Below are 16,007 nucleotides of genomic sequence, written 5' to 3' on the forward strand. Positions count from 1 at the left end.
AAAGTCCAAAAAAAAAAAATCAAAATTGGTGAAATCTGGGCTGGAGAGATGGTCCTATTGATAAAATGACTACAGCATAGGCATGAGCCTTCTAGAAGCCATGCTGGAAATAGTGAGGAGATGCAGAGAAGGCAATAGTGAGACAGGTACAAATTCACAAACTCCAGGTTCAATGACTTATCTTATCTCAAAAAAATAAGATAGATAGTAGTTACAGAAAACATCCAAAACAGATGTACACATAATATTTGTGCACATACAAACATACATGCATGCATACACACAAATACAAACGTACCTACACACATGCAAACGAAAATAAAATGAGGAATTGAAGAACTGGCTCAGCAGTTAAGCATTATCCTGCTTTCAAGGAGTACTTGGATTTGGTTTCCATCCCTTACAAAGGCCTCATTACCATCTGTATCCACAGCTCCAAGGGATCCATTATCCTTTCCTGTCCTCCACAGGCACTGAGCTTATACGCACAAACCCCACACAGATACTCATGTGTACACATGATTAAAGTTGAAAAATAAAGCTCTTTGAAGTGGAATAAAATAAAATAGGTGAAGTGAAAATATTCAAGTATTGTTGTTACTGACTGAGCACCATCTTTCTACACTGAAGTTGTCTAGATAATGACTAAACCATAATACTCCTGACAACTTTCATTTATTGAAACTTCAAGTACCCCACGCTACAAAAAAAAGACAAGGACTTTGGAGAGAGCTTCAGCATGCATGAAAACACACCCATTTTCTAATGATATTTTACTGATCTAAACCAATCTTCTTTTTCTTGTTTATAGGGGAAAAAATGGATATATAATGAGAAATTTTGAAATGCCGGAACATTTACATGAGCTCTTTAATAAACAGTAAGAGCCTTAAATGACTGTGGTTTGGAAGCATTGAAGAGACCTTCCACAGAATACAGACCCCTTGCGAAATATGAGTCATGATCATCCTTATGTATTGCAGGTATCATAATCATTGCCATTACTTATGAATACAGCTGTTCATATTTGACTGAATTTTCATGGTATTCCAGAAATTGCACAAAAAAAGGAGCTTGAGTCTTTATAGGAATTAATATTCTAACTTTGCCCTATCTAATATGAAGCTAATGGCTGCATATGGAGATTTAAATTTAAGAAGGTTAAATCTAAGTAACACTGTGTTCCTACATTTCAATTGCTCAATAGCCACCATCTGCTCATGGTGATCTTGTCAAATATTCATAACATATACTCTCATGCAATGTTATGCTTATGTTCCATATATTTTGATGATAAATGTTAAGTTTATCATCAAAAAGTTAGTGTGATGATCATTGGAATTTCATAATATGAATTAAATAGATTTCATTGTAATTATAAGAGGGAGACATCATCACATTCTGTACATGAACATAACACTTGTTGAATGAAGAAATTCATAGACAAGTAAAATTTCTGCATATGAAGAGTTTTCTGGAGTTCCTTTTTTTGCTTTCAAAGATGAAAAACCAACAACATTATTATGCCAATAAAGAATGAAATTTAATTTTAAAGAAAATAAAAATAGCAAATAAGGAAATAGAAAAGTGTACTAAATCAATGGAAAGATAATACAAATTAATATTTCTATGTGTAAATCTTTAGTGTTGGTTTGAAAAAGGAGGAAGATTCTTCTCCCAGAGCAAAAACTTGCATTGAATTTTCTGTAATTATAGGTAACGGCCTAGTTGATAGGTTGTTAGATGGAAAGGCAGTACAAAACAATGAACCATTGCTTGAGAAAACATGATCATTTTGAGGGAATAAAGATATATTGGGAGTATACAGTATATCAAATTAGACATTCTTGTATAGAAAATAATTCTAAAATTTTCATGCCAAAGCTTGATTTTAGAAAAATGGTTGTTTTTTTTTTTTTTTTATTGAAAGGAAAGTAAAAAACCCAAAAAAAAAAAAAAAAAAAAAAAAAGCCCAGAAAAATCAGAGAAAATGTGATACTTGTTTAGTCTGTTTAGTCTTGTTTTCAAAACCTGAGCAGAAGTAAAGGAGGACTGAGGACTAAGGAGGAGTGTTTTCCACAGGGATAGTCACTGTTCTAGCAAAGACAGACTTGAAGCCCCGGCTAGCTGCGCACTAAAGCAGGTTCTCTCCCAGCCGTAATCACGTGTCAGTGCTAGAACGAGACAGATGACAGTAGCCTGGGCTCTAGCTGTGTCTGATGAGATTCTGTATTTAAATGTGTAACAAATGCTTATTTTCTCATCTCCATGTAGATAACAGGAAAGAACAAACCTCCCAATTACAGATTTATTCTCATTTCTGCTCTACAAACTTATTTTGATTTTCTTCTTCACACCCAAGGCAATAAAATGAAACTAATGTTCTGTACACTCAACTCAATAGAAACTGGATTTTGTTAGGTGATATTGATAGCCAGAAATGAAATCTACCAAGAAGAGCTGCTATCAGGGGTAATATTTTTAACTAATTAATTTACTCTGATCTTTAAAACTATTAAGAATATGCAGTAATATTATTATTATTATTGAACAACAAAATATATTTCAGAACTCTTGGCTAGAGCTTAATTTTGAGAATTGAGTTATAAGTCTTCAGAATTCTTATAATTATTCCAAATATTGTTATTTTTCAAGCAAATATTGATCTTTTAAACCTCTTTTTATAAATGTGCATATAAATTGAAATTTTACATACTAACACTTAGAGTGTAAGTTAAGTACAAAACCAGCAATATCAATTCTTTTCAAGAGTTCTAGTCTTCTTGTAAGTGATAGTAATCATTACTGGTTTTTTGCAAGTATATTTTTTGAGAAAAAAAATTCTGTCTCCTTTCCTCCTTCCCTCCCATCCCTCTCCTGTCTTCCTCTACTGCTTGCTTTCCTCTATTGGAAAATATTTGATGCTATACTGGCACACAGTACAAAAAAATAAAAATGGCAGACAGAGCAGTTCTTCTGCACTCAGTAGTATTCAGGGTAGAACAGTGCTTCAAAATATATATGAATGCTTATTAATTTTGCATTGAAATTGTTCATGATATTGTTCAAATCGAACAATCCACTGCATGTATTATCCTCTATTATCGAATTGTACATTTTATTTCACTATGATATTTGTACATTTTTATTTAGGTAGGCTATGTGCTGAAAAAGTAATTGTTCAAAGTATAAATGCTTCTTGAACTTTTGCAGATGTTGATTCTGTCTTTCAAAGAAGGTGCATAGGAAATACACAATAAAATTATCTAACACACATAAATTGCCGAATGTATTTACAATGATGTGTATGAAGGAATGAAAAAACTCATACTTCGTACAGTATTTCTTCTGTGCTGGACTGAAAATTGCTAAGTCCATTGGTGAATAAATCATCTCTATGACATCAATCATTATGGGTTTCACAAATATGACTGTATCCTGTATTTGTTCAATTCCAAAAGTAGCATACTAGATAAAAACAAGCACTCCATCATTTAAGTCTACATATTGAATAAAAAAGCAACCAGAAATGATGACTCAGTTTTCTCAATACAAGCAATTGTTTAATTTCTCCTTTTAGGGGTCAATAATTTATTTAACTTTGATATCAAAGCCTTGTGAAATAAATATATTTTAAGTCTAAAGTAAAATGGATTGTAGGACATTGCTATTCATTACTGTCACAAAAGTAACATTAGATCTAGTTTTGGGGAAGTCTGAAGTTTAGCATTAGACCTCTTACTCCCAGTTCACCATCTAATCTAACAAAAACAAATGGAAGTCCTAATGGATTTAGATGCCAGTGACGTTGATCAATGCTCATAACATCTCACTGTTATTACTCAAGAATTTTCTCATTTATAATTCTTATTTGGTTGTTTCACAAGGATTTATAATTTTTGTCTGAGTATTTTGATATGTGCTTCAGCTTTGATAATGTGTCCTCAGCTTTTCACACCCAATTTAGTTAAATAGTATTGTACTGATTATTAAAAACCTTAATCCTTGAAATAACTATTTAATCCCTGATTTAATTTTATAGTATCCAGATGTTTTTATATAGACTTTTGAGTTTACTTTTAAGTATTGTGTGAAAAAAAATGCATGTATATCGTATGACTGTCTGTTGATCAGTACAGATCAAACAAATGTGTATGATCATGTAAATGAAAGTCATGTTTCTAATTTCATTTATATATTACCCATTTCTATATTTCTTAGAAAATAGGCAGCAGCCAAAGCAAATAGAAGCTTATGCATTTAAAACTGAACCTCTTTATTTCTGTGGTGGTTTTTCTCCTGCAGTCTATTCTTGTCTATATGTCACAGGATTTCTTAAAATTCATTTCCCAGCAGAGCAGTTTATAGGGACACCTAGTGGTGAAAGTGGCCGAGGCGCCTGTGGCAACGCTGAACAATGAATCAAGGCTAAAGAGCTTCCGTTTATTCATTTCAACCACACAAGGAAATCTGGAATATGGATGTAAATGTTTCATGCAGAATTGCTAGTTGAACAAATTCCAAATGTATTTGATACTTGTAAGTTTAACAAAATTTGTTTTAAACAGACTACTATTTAGAATACAATAACACAACATAGAATAGAAAGCCCTGTTCACAATGAGTGAGGTTGTGGAGGTGGCGTACACAAATAGTGTAAAACAGATATCCTGGGAAATATAATAACCAAAATATTCTATGACCTGTCAGAACTTCTATTGCCTCAGTGATCATTAAAAATTAGATTGCTGACTGGATTCGGTGTTTTCATACCAGAGGTTTATGGCTATGAAAAATATTCACCTGTAGTAAAATTAATTATTCACAATTTCAAAACAAAATGGTGATTTGGTGATTTCACACTTTAAAATAAAAAAATATATATACATTGTTATGTTAGATTATCAGATAAACACACTGTGAAGATAGAACAACTATTGCTTTTCGGGTAAATTTCGATAAATGCCTGACACAAGTAGCTACATTCCTGTGATAAAATATGAAAATTTAACTGAGTTGTAGGAGTTTCACCAGTTGACATCATAGATTACGTCAGCCCTGTCCTTCTTGCAGAGCACCCAAACTTACATGAAATAAACAAAACTGCTTCAAACAAAGTATTTATGGTTTAGCTAAAAGTATGTATCCAACATACATAAAAGCATTAAAAATTTAAAAGCTTTAAAATTTTCAAGAGGTTGAAATAATTCACTACCTGTATATAAAGCTTTGCAATGTAACACACAGAATTCTGTAAAGAGATATTTATAGTCTCTCTGTGTGTCTCGCTCGCACACACACACACACACACAAATACTACCTCTGGAAACTATTGATACCAATCACATGTTTAATCAGAGTATAACCACAATAATTTCCCATAAACTAAAATTCAGAGAATTCCACTTATGTTTAAAAAGTTGTTTCAGAATAGAAAGAGTGAATTTGAATTCACTCTTTTGAATTCAAATTTGAATGGCATTTGAATGGCAAAACTGACCATCAAGGACAGGAAGAAGCCTCTGAGCAGCCTGCCCTGGGCCAATAACTCCAAACAACTTTCTCTGGTGCTTGTGAAGAACGCGGGCCTAACATTCCCAAAACATAAAGCACATCTTATGAGCATACAGATCTCCTTCAGGGGAGGGAGTTTCTTGGTTTCCTGGAATAAGCCGGGCGTACTTACCTTACAGGTGGAGTTCATCAAGTGAGTCTTCAAGAAACTCGCTTTCATCAGACACTGCTTCTATTTCGGTTGTTTCCAGCATTTTTGTTCTCTTAGCGTCTTCCCTTTCTCTCTGGAGAACCACCTCGACGTAATTATAAAACATGACTCTTAAATTGAAAAGAAAAAAATATATATATATGTAAACATAAGCCACTCTTTATAGCTAGGAAGAGACACTCCCTCCAGGGTCCTTTACTGGAGACGCTGGAGGCAAGGAACACAGACTCTTCTAAAGGGCAGAGGCATCTGGGCAAGCGGATGCCGGTAGGAGCCGTCTGTCCCTGATCACCACCAAGCCTAGCACTGTCAGGGTTATTTCCAGTCCTCCCTTTCGGAGAAGACGGCGGCACACTCCTACGCTCCAGTTGCGCACATGGTCCAAGACTCCTCTGTCTCCACGAATGTGACATCTAAGGGGGTTCTGGTTTTGCCTCCGGAGCCCAGGACGCCTTCGCCCTCGGCTGCCATCTACCGGCCACTGGACGCCTGCTTCGCCCCGGGCCCATCATGTCTGCTGCAGCTTGGCTCGCACCAGCGGCGCGACAATAAACAAGTGCAGCGGACCGGGCCCTGCACCCTCTACCCAGCAGATGTGACCGCCTCCTCAGCTCCCACGAGAGAAGACGCGACTTTTCCTGAGTTTTTCCAGGGCGTCCAGGCTGCCAGGACATGCCACAGGCGTAATCAACGCCGATCCTGCCCCCCTCCGACCCTTCAAAGGATGTCGGAGATAAAGAGTTGCAAATAATGAGGATCGTGAGCCGCATCTGGGGAGGGATCGCGAAAATCCGCTGCGAACACCGAGAGCGGTGAAGTCGCCAAGGGGATGCGGGAGCCGTTCAAATACTAATTAGGGGCCGTGACTGCAGGCTCGCCTTGGGGACGGAGGCATCCCGGCTCCGGTGGTCGCGCTGCGCGGGGGAGAGGAGCACAGCGGAGGAACCCGTGCCGGAGCAGCCCAGGGGCCAGTACCACCTTCTCTCGCCCCCTCACTACCATGTACAGTGTGCGCTGCAAGAAGAAGGCAGGCACACCCTCGAGCCCCGCTCCCTCTGGCTCGTCCCGGGGCGTGCGACACTGACTAGGGGGGAATGTGGTGAAGACGCCGAGCGAGAGAGGCTAGGGGGGAGGGGAGGGCCGGCCCGCGCGATCCCAGGCCGGAGGGTGCCAAGAGCCCGAGGCGGCTGGAGGGGGCGGCTGCCACCGCTGGGTCGGAGAAAGTTGCCCCCCGTGCAGATGGGAACAGTAAGTACCCGCCGGGTCAGGGGGTGAGGCGAAGGGGCTCAGAGACCTGGGGATCGCGCGTGGGAGCGAGGCTGCGAGGGAGCCCGAGTGAGCGCGGGTGCGAGCGCCAGCCCAGGCTGACCAGCACGCCGGCCAGGCGGTGGGGGGACAGCCAGCCTGCTCCGCGTCCCCCTCCTCGTTTTCCCCACTTCCCCTCCCCACTGTGCCCTCCCCGCCCTGCCGGCTCAGGCTCCCAGACCCAGCCGCGAGCTGCCTTGCCAGTGAGTCCCTGGCCGTCCCCTCCCCCACACCCCACACCCCACTGCTCGCGCTGGCTACCGCGGAGCCAGGGAGAGCCCTTTGGGGAGCCCCAGAACCCGCGGTCGCCACCGCGGCGGCGGCCCCGGGCTAGCGGCGTCCGGGTGCAGCTCTCCTACGGCAGCTCAGCCTGCGCTGCCGGCAGCCCTGTGTGTCTGCCAGGGCTCCAGAAAATCAGTGCACACCCCAAAGAGGTGTTTTTCCAAAGGGTGGCTATGATGAGCGGGCCCCTGAGAGGTGACTCGGGGTAAGTCCGCGGTTCACTTTGCAAAAGGGGGTTTCTGTGTGTGTGTGGAACGGCGAAGTGGCTTTCTTTCCTTCTCTCCCCTCCCCTTCTTCTTCCCTTTACCCTTCCTTTGCTTTGGGGCGGGGTGGGGGAGGGGGAGCCTCGGGTCCTGGAACTCCGCTTGCCTCTGCCTGAGCGGAGGTTCCAGCAGCTGTGCCTGGAGCCACCAGTCCGGCCTGGGTTTGGGCTCCCGCCGGAGCGACTCCATGCTGTTTAATGCGGGGCTATGGCAGGCTGTGATCCAGGTTCTAAATTCTTTGGGAGCGAACAAATACAGCCCACCCCCCGTCCCCGCCCTCTGTCTTTTTTTTTTTTCCTCTCTTTCTCTCTCTTTCTCTGTCTTATTTTTTAATAAACCGAGAACGTGTGGTGCACCCGCAAATTTACATCGGTGGTGCCTTTCCCAGTCAGATGTTAGCATTCCCAGCTCATTCAACTTTATTTTCTCAAATCTTCTGTCTCCTTTGATGGCTGGGGACGGCGGGGGAGGGGGTGGATGGAAAGGAGCTTTGGAAAAAGCTGTTCGACCCTGGCTAACTAGAGCTGAATTAAAGTTGTAAACGTTCGAATTTAATACTGGCTGGACATAATTTGCAATGGACTCTGAGATGGGAAAGGAGGTGAATGGGGGCGGGGAGGCACCGCGAGGGAGGGGGAGGGGATCCAACCCAGCTGAATGGATGTGCACTTTTGATCCAGCGGAGAACCCAAATTTCAAGGTAAACGTTTTGCTTTCATACCACGGTGTTTAGAGCCCGAGCTGTCTGCTGTGGTGAGGGGAGGTCTGATGTAATAGCGAGCCTTCTGTACTACAGTTCCGATCGGTCTCCATTCGTCTGGGCAGCCAAATGTGAATGATTCCTAGGCACACTTGCACATGTGCGTGCGGATGCAGGCGCTCTGATCCAGGCTGGTTGGTGAGACTTACTGTGGCTGTGCAAGGTTTCCAGGCTTGAACCTGAGCTTCAGAAACGTCCTGGCGTTACTTCTGGTTTGAGATTCTCACCAGGCTTCAGTGGGGAAGCAGAAACAAGGTTGATCAGGGAAAAGGCATAGATTCCCAGAACCCACAGTCCTGTCAACACTCCCCAGCGCAACACTCGCACATTCATTTATGTCCATCCTTTAAGAGTGTTGCTGTCAACCCAAAGTAGTAAGTCAAAGGAAGACTTCCAGTGACAAAAAAAAAAAAAAAAAAAATTTGACAAAAAAAAAAATCAAAGAGGTCTCTTAGATAACATCCAGACCTGTGACACTTGCCTCTACTTTGTCTCTTAATCATCCCAGCCTCCTTTTCAAAGAGGAAGGAAATATGGAAGGGGGCCATTGACATTTAAATGTAATAAGCAACTTCAAAGATGGAGATGTTGGCAAGGTGAAAGTTCGTTCCAAATCTTGCTAATTCGGAAGGGCTCCTTTCTCATGCCGTGGCAAACTGGCTTGGAGCCTTGGGTAATAGAGCTTTTGCCTCTGTTCGGTGGTTTACTTTTAGCTGTTTCTGGGCAAGTGGTAGATATGTCCTTTTTAAACTCACAGTATTCAGAGGTGCTCGGAGATTGCGGATGCCTTTGCTGAATTCTTTGTAATCCATCGTGCGGAACTATTACAGTGGTTAAAGATGCAGTTTGGTAGCGTCGCTGGCATGATCAATGAAAAGAAGTGGTCGCGGGGCGCTCTTGTAGAAGCACTGCTAAGTGGGTACATACAATTAGAGCTCTGATGTGCTTAATTGCTGTGGTGAAATCCACCATCAAAGCGAACACCCCCCACACCTCTATTCTCATAGCTACCAGGACAAGTGGTGATTTAAAAGCTTCTCTTGGCTCCTCTTGATGCATGATCTTGCATCCTTTCTGCCTCTGAAAAGTATTCTTCACGTTCCTACCCCAACATTTCTTGTGGTGGTTTAAAATAGCCCAAAGTATTGTGGCCCCACGTTTGACTGTAAAAATGGGAAACCTTACCAATAAACTGTTATCAGAAGAGATTCTGAAAGAAAGCAAGGAGGGCTGAGTATAAGTGAGATGGAGAACCCTGCTTTTCTTTTCTTTCTTTCTTTCTTTTTTTTTTTTTTAAGATTCTTCTTCCTTTTTAAATTGGAGCAGTGAAATTGTACTGCCAGCCATTTTATGTATATTTATGGATTAGTTTTGATGGAGAGAGGGCAGAGGACAGTAACACAGGAATTTTTCTGCCTTCATATGCTAAAGAGCAGTAAATTGGTGGCATTCTCATTATAAAATAACATGAGAATTCAAACGAAAATGAACATCCAATTTTGGTAGAGTCTGAAGGACATCAATGTTTCATTCAGGCAAGGGGATATATATATATATCCCCTCCTCCATTTCAGAGAAAAACTATTAGGAATGAGAGATTTTCTGATTAACCCCATATTTGTGTGTGTGTGTGTGTGTGTGTGTGTGTGTGTGTGTGTGATATTCTGTTATTTCCTTGTTTCCTCTCTTCCTTGCAGGAGGTAAAATGCACGTTTGCTGCCCCCCAGTAACTTTGGAACAGGACCTTCACAGAAAAATGCATAGCTGGATGCTGCAGACTCTAGCCTTTGCTGTAACATCTCTCCTCCTTTCCTGTGCAGAAACCATCGATTATTATGGGGAAATTTGTGACAATGCATGTCCTTGTGAGGAAAAGGACGGCATCTTAACCGTGAGCTGTGAAAACCGGGGGATCATCAGTCTCTCTGAAATTAGCCCTCCCCGTTTCCCAATTTATCACCTTCTGTTGTCTGGAAACCTTTTGAACCGCCTCTATCCCAATGAGTTTGTCAATTACACCGGGGCTTCAATTTTACATCTAGGTAGCAATGTTATCCAAGACATTGAGACTGGGGCTTTCCATGGGCTGCGGGGTTTGAGAAGACTACACCTCAACAATAATAAGCTGGAACTTCTGCGAGATGATACCTTCCTTGGCTTGGAGAACTTAGAGTACCTGCAGGTTGATTACAATTACATCAGTGTCATTGAAGCCAACGCTTTTGGGAAACTGCACATGCTGCAGGTGCTCATCCTCAATGACAATCTCTTGTCAGGTTTACCCAACAATCTTTTCCGTTTTGTGCCCTTAACGCACTTGGACCTGCGGGGGAACAGGCTGAAACTTCTGCCCTATGTGGGGCTGTTGCAACACATGGATAAAGTTGTGGAATTACAGCTGGAGGAAAATCCCTGGAATTGCTCCTGTGAACTAATTTCTCTCAAGGATTGGTTGGACAGCATCTCCTATTCAGCCCTTGTGGGTGATGTGGTCTGTGAGACCCCCTTCCGTTTACACGGCAGGGACTTGGATGAGGTATCCAAGCAGGAGCTTTGTCCAAGGAAACTTATTTCTGACTACGAGATGAGGCCGCAGACCCCTTTAAGCACCACGGGGTACCTACATACCACCCCTGCCTCTGTCAACTCTGTGGCCACTTCTTCCTCTGCTGTTTACAAACCTCCCTTGAAGCCTCCTAAGGGCACCCGCCAGCCCAACAAACCCAGAGTGCGGCCCACCTCCAGACAGCCCTCTAAAGACTTGGGCTACAGTAACTATGGCCCCAGCATAGCCTACCAGACCAAATCCCCGGTGCCTTTGGAGTGCCCCACAGCATGTACTTGCAACCTGCAGATATCTGATCTGGGCCTCAATGTCAACTGTCAAGAGCGCAAGATCGAGAGTATAGCAGAGCTGCAGCCCAAGCCCTACAATCCCAAGAAAATGTACCTAACGGAGAACTACATCACGGTTGTGCGCAGGACAGACTTCCTGGAAGCCACAGGATTGGATCTTCTGCACCTGGGTAATAACCGCATCTCCATGATCCAGGACCGGGCCTTTGGAGATCTCAGCAACCTGAGACGCCTCTATCTGAATGGCAACAGGATTGAGAGGCTGAGCCCAGAGTTGTTCTATGGCCTGCAGAGCCTACAGTATCTCTTCCTCCAGTACAATCTCATCCGTGAGATCCAGGCTGGGACTTTTGATCCAGTCCCAAACCTCCAGCTGCTATTCTTGAATAACAACCAACTGCAGGCCATGCCTTCAGGTGTCTTCTCTGGCCTGACGCTTCTCAGGCTGAATCTGAGGAGTAACAGCTTCACCTCCTTGCCAGTGAGCGGAGTTTTGGATCAGCTAACTTCGCTCATTCAAATAGATCTACACGACAACCCTTGGGATTGTACCTGCGATGTGGTGGGCATGAAACTGTGGATTGAGCAGCTAAAAGCGGGCGTGTTGGTGGATGAGGTGATCTGTAAGGCGCCCAAGAAATTCGCAGAGACCTACATGCGCTCCATCAAGTCTGAACTGCTGTGTCCGGACTATTCCGATGTGGTGGTGTCCACGCCCACGCCCTCTTCTATCCAGGTACCATCCAGGACCAATGCAGCTACGACAGCTGTGAGGTTGAACAGCACTGGGGCCCCTGCAGGCTTAGGTGCCGGCACTGGGGCTTCCTCGGTGCCCTTATCGGTGTTGATCCTTAGTCTGCTACTGGTTTTCATCATGTCTGTTTTCGTGGCAGCAGGCCTCTTCGTGCTGGTCATGAAACGTAGGAAAAAGAACCAGAGCGACCACACCAGCACAAACAACTCCGACGTGAGCTCTTTCAACATGCAGTACAGCGTGTATGGGGGTGGAGGCGGCGGTGGGGGGGGCCACCCACACGCCCACGTGCACCATCGCGGACCAGCGCTGCCCAAGGTGAAGACTCCCGCGGGCCACGTGTATGAATACATCCCTCACCCACTGGGCCACATGTGCAAAAACCCCATCTACCGGTCTCGAGAGGGCAACTCCGTGGAGGATTACAAAGACCTGCACGAGCTCAAGGTCACCTACAGCAGCAGCCACCACCTGCAGCAGCAGCCGCCGCCACCGCCTCAGCAGCCCCAGCAGCAGCCCCCTCCGCAGCTGCAGCTGCAGCCTGGGGAGGAGGAGAGGCGGGAAAGCCACCACTTGAGGAGCCCCGCCTACAGCGTCAGCACCATCGAGCCCCGGGAAGACCTGCTGTCGCCGGTGCAGGACGCTGATCGCTTCTACAGGGGCATTTTAGAGCCTGACAAACACTGCTCCACCACCCCTGCTGGTAGCAGCCTCCCGGAATACCCTAAGTTCCCATGCAGCCCGGCTGCTTACACTTTCTCCCCAAACTATGACCTGCGACGCCCCCATCAGTATTTGCACCCGGGGGCAGGGGACAGCAGGCTGCGGGAACCGGTGCTCTACAGCCCTCCGGGTGCTGTCTTTGTAGAACCGAACCGGAACGAGTACCTGGAGTTAAAAGCAAAACTCAATGTTGAGCCGGACTACCTCGAAGTGCTGGAAAAACAGACGACATTTAGTCAGTTTTAAAAACAAAGGAACTCCGTTGGAGCTTTTGGGTTTAAAACAAACAGGCAAGCAGACACACTCGGTGAACACATGTGATTAATTGTGTCGTTTCAACATTTAGGGCGAAGTGCCTTGGCACGGGATTCTCAGCTTCAGAGGAAGCTAACTGAAAGGGTGTGCAATTTCTTTTTAATTTTACACGTGGGAAACATTTGTGTAAACCAGGCACATCACTTTCTCTTCTTGTCTGTGGGGGAAAAGAGAAGGGCTTTTTCGGAGGGCGATTTGCATCAAGGGTGACCTTAAACAGGTTGTGGTCCCTTTGCAGTGCTCTGAAGTTCCAAGAAGGGTGGGGGTGGAAGCAGCTTAAATTCTACTCATCCTTTAGGCTCCCCTTCTCACATCCTTCTTCTCCTTAGAGCCTTGACTTTGGTTAAGAGATTAGCACACCCCAACTTTAATAGGAAGTTTATCCTCTCTCACTTCTCCTCCCTCCCCTCCCACCTTCTTAATCCTTTCCTTTGTTTTTAAAGGATGTGTTTGTATGCATTCTGGACATTTGAATTAAAAAAAAAAAAAAAAAGCTTGTGATCCAGAAAGGCTCACTATAGATGTGGACAAATCATTAAAATTACAGAGCTATATGATCCATAATTGATTAGTCAAAATAACTTATTGATGAAATATACAAATATTTTATTGTAGCACCTATTTTTATATGCACATTTAGCATTCCTCTTTCCTTCACTATTTAGCCTATGATTTTCACAGAGGCATTGTTGCACTGTATTAGGAGCTGCATTTCCAAAACTAGAGTGATATCAGAAAGGCCTATTAAATATTTAAACACAAGGAGCACTTAATGGCAAAAGTCTTTAAAAGTACATAAAACCCATCCAATGGGACCTGCAAGTAAAAAATAGTTAACTAAAAAAAAAAAAAAAAAAAAAGAAAAAAAAAGAAAAGAAAAAAAAATGAAGCTGATTGTATCCCACTGTATAAAACGGAAAAGATGGGCAATTCATTGGGTTGTTCCATTGAAAAAACGTTTTGGTTATATCAGAGAAAGTTGAAAAGCATTCTTATTAGTGAACCAAAATAATGTATTGGTTTGACTACTATTGTAGCCGATTTCCGATTGTGTAACCAAACCCAGTTGCATTTGTACAGATCTACTGGCACTTGCACCTCAGAAGACCAAATGATGGGCTGTACAAGTCTCTGTGCAATGTCTTTCTCCCTCTGGGCAGATGCTAATGACAAACAGGATCTCTGTAAGACAGAACTACTATTGTTATGTATCCCAGCACATGTAATTTTTTAAATAGTTTCTGAATAAACACTTGATAACTATGTCAATTTTGGGGGATTTAAATGATTCCTTGAGATGGTGGAGCCTCCCTTATTAACAATTTAAGAACTAGTCGCTCTTTTCCTCTAGTAAGAATAACTTTTCCCTAATTATAAAAAATTCAATGCATGTACATTCATGCACACACATACATAAAAGTTATTCCTTTATTGGTTCAAAAACATATGCTTTTACAGAATGTGTCACTTACTATGTTTATTAATAATATTTTAATTGTATGTTTCCTCACTGGAGTGTGATTCTAAGACATGGATCATGGTAAGTAATATGTTACGTTTCCATTCTTCTTGCAGAGTTTTATATTTTGCCATATCCATGCTATTTCTGTAGCCTGAGGTCTTTCATATTTTAACTTGTGTGAAAATTGTTCATCCGTTTTGAGGAATACCTTACCTAAAGTTGATGGATGACATAAATGCCTGGGACGTTTGTGGGTGTAAGGTGTCCACCTGTGGAACTGGCTTGCCAGTACATTTAGATGAGCATTTAATGAGAGGAAATATTTGACTCACACTGAAACCCAAAAAGCCAAGGACTTCATTACTACTGCTGTTTCTCTGCACTATCCCACCCAGAATGTGGGCGATATTAAGGGCTGTTTATGAACTTCCTGTTTAAGGAACAATTGCCATGGCTTTCTGCCACAAAGAGGCAGCATTCACCCATGAGTAAATTGACAGTCACTACTTGAATTCGGGTTGAAATGGTAGACACAGTTTCCCTGAAGAATTATAAAAAGTGAAATAGCTACAATGCCACTTTGACCAAAAGCAGGAAGCTATCTACTTTTCATATTTGCTCTCCCAATTATTTTTCCAAAGGAGAAAAAGAATTAACTTAGTAGTGCCACAATATAATCATGAAAATAAACAGTCATCTCAGAATCTTCATCTACCTCTTTTATTTTCGACCCAATGTTAAGACCAAAACAACAACAACAAAAACAGCATTATTTTACATTGGTATTGTTGATGATATTTCCTTATAGATTGTGTGATTTTTTTTTCTTTGCAAGTGCTATTATCACTTTCACAATTATTCAAGTGTGATATTATATTATAAATTATGAAATACTGATGCCATTTAGAAACCTCCATGTAACAAAGTTTTATAATTTAAAGTCATAGTTATTCAACAAGGTATATTGCTGAACAATACTGACAATTTCCAAAGAAAATTAATTGACCTATTTTCCATTTTATTTTTTTTCAAATCAGCACTAATTTGTGTGATATCATCTAAAAATTTCCTTTATTTTTCTCTTTCCATAATAGAATATGAAGTTTTTATAATACTACTTTTTAAAATCAGAATAACTGACAATTGTACGGATTATTAACAAAGGTTCCTTAAAATATTTTAAAGTTACCCAATTAAGAGGTTAAGTAAATTCATCTGAATTTTGATCAGTTTGAAATAAAAAATATTTTCAGAATCACATTGCAAAGAATGCATAAGAAATTGTCTTTCTCCTTCTATATGTTTCCAACAACATATTACCGTGTACAATAGACTTGTAGATGTGTGCATTTACCTACCTGCTTTCCATGTTTTATCTTTGTCTTGGTGAGTTGTCAGACCAGGTTGGCAGTGATATGTGACTGAGTTAGGGATCTCCTCAGATTCTCTAAATAAATATTCTGGAGACCAGCATGTAAGGTTTCAGTCACCACATAAAATTTGGATACAAGCTAGGCTTAAACTTTGTGTTTATTCTTTTAATATGTTGTGTAATTTATTGT

The 16,007-nt window shown here is 42.2% G+C and overlaps 1 protein-coding gene across 2 annotated transcripts; it reads left to right on the top strand.

The window, feature by feature from the left end:
- The first annotated feature begins 6,874 nt into the window (after window positions 1-6,874).
- Window positions 6,875-14,382, top strand: Slitrk5 (SLIT and NTRK like family member 5). 2 transcript variants are annotated; one of them, XM_055609976.1, is made up of 2 exons: window positions 6,875-6,973; window positions 10,033-14,382. In XM_055609976.1, the coding sequence occupies exon 2, from the start codon at window positions 10,041-10,043 to the stop codon at window positions 12,912-12,914; it is 2,874 nt and encodes a 957-aa protein (XP_055465951.1). In that variant the 5' UTR covers window positions 6,875-6,973; window positions 10,033-10,040; the 3' UTR covers window positions 12,915-14,382. The 2 variants fall into 2 exon arrangements, with proteins under 2 accessions (XP_055465951.1, XP_055465952.1); XM_055609977.1 differs by lacking the exon at window positions 6,875-6,973 and adding an exon at window positions 7,481-7,517.
- The last annotated feature ends 1,625 nt before the right edge of the window (window positions 14,383-16,007 follow it).

Source organism: Psammomys obesus, unplaced genomic scaffold (genome assembly GCF_907164565.1).
Source record: "Psammomys obesus unplaced genomic scaffold, mPsaObe1.curated_primary_1811, whole genome shotgun sequence".
Taxonomy (NCBI): domain Eukaryota; kingdom Metazoa; phylum Chordata; class Mammalia; order Rodentia; family Muridae; genus Psammomys; species Psammomys obesus.